The sequence below is a fragment of the Electrophorus electricus genome, chromosome 21 (genome assembly GCF_041902795.1).
Source record: "Electrophorus electricus isolate QZ-2024a chromosome 21, ASM4190279v1, whole genome shotgun sequence".
In the NCBI taxonomy this organism is placed as follows: Eukaryota; Metazoa; Chordata; class Actinopteri; order Gymnotiformes; family Gymnotidae; genus Electrophorus; species Electrophorus electricus.
In genome coordinates, this window is record NC_137517.1 from 14,252,652 (window position 1) to 14,260,000 (window position 7,349).

General features: G+C 37.5%; 1 protein-coding gene across 1 annotated transcript in view; it reads right to left on the reverse strand.

Annotated features, from left to right (window-relative positions):
* Positions 1 to 3,191: 3,191 nt before the first annotated feature.
* Positions 3,192 to 7,349, reverse strand: part of LOC113590179 (uncharacterized) — a 5,382-nt gene continuing 1,224 nt past the window's right edge. The window contains exons 2-5 of the mRNA XM_027030201.3: positions 7,334 to 7,349; positions 6,877 to 6,986; positions 6,679 to 6,785; positions 3,192 to 4,000 (exon numbers count right to left, since the gene is read on the reverse strand). The exon at positions 7,334 to 7,349 is cut by the window's right edge and continues 215 nt beyond it. Coding sequence (XP_026886002.1) covers positions 3,850 to 4,000; positions 6,679 to 6,785; positions 6,877 to 6,986; positions 7,334 to 7,349 — 384 coding nt within the window. The 3' untranslated portion in view covers positions 3,192 to 3,849. The remainder of the gene's footprint in view (positions 4,001 to 6,678; positions 6,786 to 6,876; positions 6,987 to 7,333) is intronic.

Below are 7,349 nucleotides of genomic sequence, written 5' to 3' on the forward strand. Positions count from 1 at the left end.
CCCTAGACATAACGCTGGATGGGAGAAATGACAAGCAAAACCGAGTTTGAAAATTTGGAAATGATGTATAAACAAGGAACTTTTTAGTCTGAAGCTTGGCACACCTCACATAATGCATAACAAGTACTGGAGGCTGGGAAGAGTTTGTTCAGTTTTGTAGCCATGTCAATAAGATCCTGTGTTCTGCACTGTGAGCAGAAGTCTCCTTTTTATGCTCTGCCAAAGGTAGAACCCCAAAGTCAGTGGTTGAAATAATTTTTTTTACCACTGTTCCCTCTGCTTCCAATTATTTTACTATGTGGCTGATACTTCAGGGGGACTGCTTCAAAAATCACATGCAGCCATTGCTGGATTTTACTCCTCTTTTACTCATCTCTTACTCCTGAACAATGAAACAGTTGCAACTTTGCATAGCCAAACAGAGAGCAGATTTATGATGTTTAAAGCAAACAAGGTAGCTACTACAAGGTAGTCTGGCAGTATGGCAATGTTTTAACAAAAAAAATGTTAATTTTTTTTTTTCTGCACTTGAACAGTGTTTAGGTGTGGAGGTGGGCGTATGATTACAAGATGTAATGTTACAGTCACAATCCACTGTAGGCTTTTGATAACTGGATAGCTAAGTTTCTAATGCCCCTGTCATTTGTATGCATGTATTATGCTGAGTTGTTCATAATGTCCATCTACTGGCTCATGAACAGCCTGCAAACCATCAGAGAACGCAATGATCCTAAGATTTCAAACACAGACTTGGTATCCAACATCAGCACTTTTATTTTTAGCCTAGATTTAGAAAAACAAAAAGTCTTAGTGAAGTTTGTGTTTATTCAGCATAAACCATCTCCACAGAAGGCAGAGGTGAAATGGATCTTGTGGTCTGGTTTTTATTTTAAATCAACCAAATTGTTCTGTGAAATAGGGAGGAAGTACTGGGGAGAGGAGGGGGGGGGGGGATGTTGTGTAAGAACCTACTTTTGATAGCAAGAAACAGTTTCCTAATCCGTGGCTCTTGTTTCAGACACTCAGTCAGATTTTATGATACCCAGACAAAATGTGCAAAATATGTTAACAAATTTGGGACTTTTTCACTGACAGAATTAGACATTTCAAAAATGATTTTAATTGTTTAAGATAATTTATGCAGTCTCATGGCCTTTATTTAGTTTAATTTGGTCACAACACAATCTTATACTGCTTCTGGTTTCTCCACTGACATCTCAAGTCACATCATGGCTAAACCTTACTGATTCAAGATAGACAGTTTAAAGCACATTTCATAAACCAATGTGTCAATTTCATAAACTGTGTCTTACATGGTATTTGTGTGGGTCAGAAAGGGAGAGAAAAAGAAATTCAACACATGACCTTTGCTATCTGATAAATATTAAATTTTTTGTTGTTGTTGTTGGAGATGAATATCTGGATGCATCTTTTGTCATCCATCTCACTGGTCATATGCCAGGAATTGAATACGTATCAGATTTCAGTACCCCATAAGAATATGTCCTAAATTGGTATAGAAAATGTCAGATCTGGTGTGGTTCTTGCTGATCACAGTGCCATTCAACCAACAAATCTGTGTCACATATGGAGAAAAAGACCACACATGTCTGACACAGATAAAGTACATAGAACAGAGGGCATCACGTAAATGTGTGATTATTATTATTATTATTATTATTATTATTGGTAGTAGTAGTAGTTATTTTTGTATAACATCTTTCTCAAACTCAAGGACATTTTACAGACATATTGTAAGGGTTGGCACCAGGCCGAGGCCCCCTCCGGCCACCAGAGGGAGGCCTCGAGTCAACCACACCACTAATCAGGCTTAACACCCAACACCTGGGCTAGACCTTATATAAGTCCAGTGACGCAGTCATTTGGTGTTGGGGCTTTGCTAAAGTTTTGAGCCAAGCTCCTAGTAGGTAACTCTGGGTATTGAGGTCTGTAAGCCCTTGTGCTACACTTCTGCTCTGCGAGGGTGTCAGTGTTTTTACACGTCCCCTTCTCTCCTCTCTCTCTCTCTCTCTCTCTCTCTCTCTCTCTCTCTCTCTCTCTCTCTCTCTCTCTCTCTCTCTCTCTCTCTCTCTCTCTCTCTCTCTCTCTCTCTCTCTCTCTCTCTCGGCTTCCCTTAGCCATTCAAGTTCCTCCCTGTTTTCTGGTTTTGTTTGGGAAGTTTTAGTTTGAATTTTCCCCATTGTATCGGGGTTGCCATTTCTTCGCGTGGCATCCTTTGTTCTCCCTTTTTCCAAGCTCGGCATGGTGTTTAGTTTTTTCCTTTTGTTTTACTTGATCCAAGCTCTAACTGTTCTGCACACGGGCCCGCCATTGTTAGAGTGTGATTGCTCACCCAGTAGGCTATTGGTGTCCTCACTTAGCTGATCTGGGTTCAAGCCCACCTTACACATATACAATTAGATAGCTTTTACAATGGCTCACGCACAGCGATGTGACCGTGTGATAAGATGTGTGACTGATTGTAAGAACACAGGAAGTGTCCATTCGCTGTGATGCTCTGTGAGTAAATGGTCTGTTTATGTCTTCATTAGAGTGCTGTATGAACTTGGTATTATGGCATTTGATGGGGCCCCGTCTTTTCCGTACCCTTGAAAAATTTACAGTAAGTGAATGTTGGTGTATGCTGCACCTAAAGTAGTGGTCATTACGAATACTTGTTCACCTCCCTTCTTATAAGTCACACTAGCCACTGAGCCATTATCTGAGCTCATTAGAACTAGCTCAGTAATTAAAGGATTAAGAATGAAAGATACAGACAGAAAAATCTCAATCTTTGCAGATGATGTTACTTTAACTTCACAAAATGGGGCAATAAAGGGTCCATGGGGCAATAAAGAATGGAGTGCTACCTAGAGGCCTTCCATCTCAGTGACTGCCTGAGCGAATAGCGTAGCTTGGAATAAACATTAGACGCTTATGTAGACAACAGAACCTCCAGAGCAATTCTAGAAAACATAAGAAAATTACATTGATGGGGAAGAATGCATATGGTTGGGGAGAATCATTGGGCTTCAGATGAATATTCTACCCAGATTCCTGTACCTTTTCCAGATGCTGCCACTTGTATTCTTTGTTAATTTAGATTACCATGTTTAAAAGAAGGCGGCACTGGGGTACCAAATGTCAGATTATATCTGTATAGTATATATGTTTAGAATCTGACAAGAAAATGGATGTAAATCTGTTTTATTTACAGTGGAATTTAATTACTTCACTGATCTCATGTTTCATGTTAAATTCTATTGTCAAGGAGATTTTCATGACTTTTAAAAATTATCAGATGAACTGGCACATGGCAGTTTTAAATGATATATTCTGTTAAAATTATCAGATGAACTGGCACATTGCAGTTTTAAATGATATATTCTGTTAAAATTCAGTTATGTTGCAATAATAATAATCCTGGTGCTTTTTCATAAGAATCTTTATAATCAAAACACAAAATGGACAATAATGCAAATGCAGTAGATTGAACACAAGTAATCTTTCACAAGCACATAAGCACATAATTGTGTTTTTACTATACATTTTAGATTTTATGTACTGGAGCTGTTAAAATTTGTACTAAAAAATTACCACTACTAAAAACATAATGCAAGAACAATGTCTTCCAAATATCTGATTCTTCCACCAGGGGGCAGTCAAATCAAGAGGACAGATACAATTTTGAGTATAAGACATTAGAAATAATACTATATTTGTTAATCTGCATACCATAAAGAGCTGATTTACCTCAATTTGTAATTAAAACATGTTTCATAAAAGTCTAGTACATTAAGCTTGTTTCTTAAACGTTGCCATCTCACTAGCAAGTTCTTATCAGTATAATTAACTTCTTTCTGAAATACTTTTCTCACAGATCCACTTTTCCACATCAGAGCATGTTCTGTCATTCCAGCCCTTCTCGTCTCCAGAGATCCAAATCTCACCACAGTCCTCGGCTTCACTTTTATTATTTGGCTCCCCTGCCGCCCAGTACCTGAAACCCGGAGAGAAAGGATCAGGAATGTAACATTTTTCAGTGTCTTAATTGATTCCATATATATGTATATTCCATAACATACGCACAGTAGTGCTGTAAAAAATTCTGAAGAAATTTGCCTGCACAGCTGATGAAGGACTTCTTCAAGAAAGTTGTCACTATTCCCAGTGATTTGGAATTTACTTCTCTGGAATTATCTGTCCTATCAAAAGTTCTAAAATTGGACATACAAGGTCAATCACTGGTGTCTTTAATGGACTAAATTCATTAAAGATTTTTTTCTGGTGTTTAAGACTACATGCTTATTTTAATAAAAATGGCCAGGATGCACTATACATATGTTAATTTCTTCATTGTTTAAATTCCACTCTTGAATATACATATATAGCACATCCTGGCATGAGGATAACATTTTTTTTGGATGTTTCAGTGAAGCTTGCAAATTCTTGTTTAAATATCATCTATTATAAACCAGTGGACTTGCATTCCTTGCATTCCTAATTCTCCACATCACAAGACCTGTAAAAACTCTATCACTTACTCACACCTACTTAGACCTGAGCGCATTTGCAGTGAAAATGAAGACTTTCTCAAAAAAAGCATGGAAATGTGTGAATATGTTAAAAGATGTGGGTTTTGTAGTCATAGATTATGCCTGTTTTACTTGTTCAGAGAGTAGACACACTGAACTACAAAGAATCTACTGTTAAGACTACAAGAATTGCCTTGGTGCTGTTTTATCGTCCTACAATTAAAACAGTGATTAATATTATACATAAACACTTCAGAATCCTAGAGGATGATGCAGAGACCACATCCATTTTTAAAGATCCTCCACTAATCTCCTACAGATGAGACAAAAACATCAAAAAATCAAAACATGCTTGTCAAGAGTGAGACAAATTATCGTTCAAATAAAGGTTGTGGTACTTTAGCCTGCTGAAATGGAATTTAACATTTAGAGACTGCAAAACTGAGATGGAAAAGTACAAGTATCTATGTAAGTGCTATTGTAGCAATGGTCGAGAAAGCATATGACTAGGTTAGGCGGTGCTGCGATAGCAATAATATATTAAGCTTTAGCAGTAACGATGTAACTAATGGAAATATGTGTAGGCATTGCATGATTGAGCAATGCAATCTTGATGATGGTGAATATCTGGAGTGCAGGATTGAGGAATTTTGACTTCAACACAGTGGTGTGTGTGACAGGGACTATATGAGGAGTCTCAGGGCTCCTCTCCTCTCAGACAATCCTGTTTGAGACATGAGTCTTTCTGCAGAAAAAAAGCACTTTACTTGCAAGTGGTGTATGTCTGTTAATTCCACATAACATCTAACTCCCACAATAGCACAACACCTGCAATTTCTTTAGATGCGCTACAGGTAAATTTATTAACACATCCACTAAAATAACTGGCACAAAAGGATCAATTGTCATCACTCATTCTTCATGCATTACTGTGGGACTTGTCTACAGTATTACTTGCAAGGGATTTAATTAGCTTTACATTGGAGAAACCAAGAGAAGGGTTCCTGATCAGTTTGTTGAATACGTTCGGACCATCAGAATTAAAGATTTGTCCTTTCCAGTGGAAAGGCATTTTAATATTAATGCACACTGCATTAATGATATCTGTCTGCATTGCCACATGTTGCTATGGCAGCAATGAAATTGAAAAATGAAAAATAACTCTCATCTATACTCATGGAACTTTAGAACCACATGGAATTAATTTTATGATTTAAACATCTACTTTTTCATATATAAACTTGTTCCTCCTCTTACAAATTCAGAAACACTTTGCCTGCACAGTTGTTGAAGGACCTCAGTCTGAAACATCCTGTTTCTCTTGAAACCTTGTGTTTTTGAATATTTTGAACATTTTGAATAATTTTGAATATCTCTACATCTATTACTATAGTACAGTGCAGTTACTCACCTGGAATGTTTTATTTATTTATATATATATTACACACACACACACACACACACACACACACACACACACACACACACACTTAAAAGTGCAATACTTTAACAAACAATATATTAAAAGTGCCTGTAATTAGTAATATATGAGGGAGTATAAACAAAGCTGTAGGAGCTTGACTGAATTCAACAGGAAGGCCATTTAAAGTTCAAAGTCTCTTTGGTACTTGGTCACTTCCTTATTTCACACCACACACTGTTTCAGAATATTAATTGGATTGGCTATCAGCCCCAGATCTCTAGCACAGCCTCTGACCTAGTGCTGCACTCTTAAATGCCCTTCTTTCTGATTGTCCCACAAAACGTTCTGTTTCTCCTAGGATCTATGCGCTTATAGCTAGAATTTGTTGGCATTTGTAATATGATGAAGCTATTCTGCAGTGTACTGTTGTGCAGCATTTGTCTATTTAATTATGTTGGGTAATGCTTTGACTCTAACTCTGTACACTTTAAAACACTCAGTTATCTCCCAATAAAGAAGAACATAAAGACAAATATAAAGAAGACTATAAATCAGAATATAAAACAGAATTATGTCCAGCATGAAGCACTAATGTCTCAAGCATGAGAAATGTTTATTGTTTAGATTTCTGTGCATCCTGACTGCTCTGAGTGTTCATTATATAAGACCAATATTCAGTGGCAGAGTAAGACACACAAAGAGAAATGATCTTGGTCTTACGATGTGATGAGTGCTGTGTCATCCACCCATTTCCAGACCCCTTCTATGTCGATGTCACTCAGACCTATCCAAGCTCGACCCGTGTTAATGATCTTAATGATCCGTTCCTGTGATTGTGAAAACATAAGATATAACTGAGCACTGGTGTGTTCTCTCTCTCTCTCTCTCTCTCTCTCTCTCTCTCTCTCTCTCTCTCACCTGTTCCTCTCTGCTGTTTATGATTACCAGGTCTGCTCCTTGTCCTCTGCAGGTTTGTCTGCTCTCCTTCCAGGTCTTTTTCTCAGTAGAGATGTAGTATACTCTGGATCCTAGTTTGATGTGTGCATTTATTTCATACAGCATGGTAAGACACTGTTGGTCATAACATTTACACGCACACTTTTGTAAACACCCAGCACAGTGAGGGCCTTCGATAGACCTCCATGCTGCCACTTAGATTCATGGGACAAAAAGAGCATATGATTTACTAAGACAGTTTCTTCATACACACTCATTTAAATAACCAATTTCATAACATCCCAAATAACAGGCAGCACTAAAGGCAGTATTATAATTAAACAAGACCCTCATAGTTTCTTTGTAAAAAGAAAATGGAAGCATACCAGGAAGTGCATGAATTAGACAATAGAGTGTTTGGCAGTCGCTCATCACATACCCAGTTCAGAAAGCAA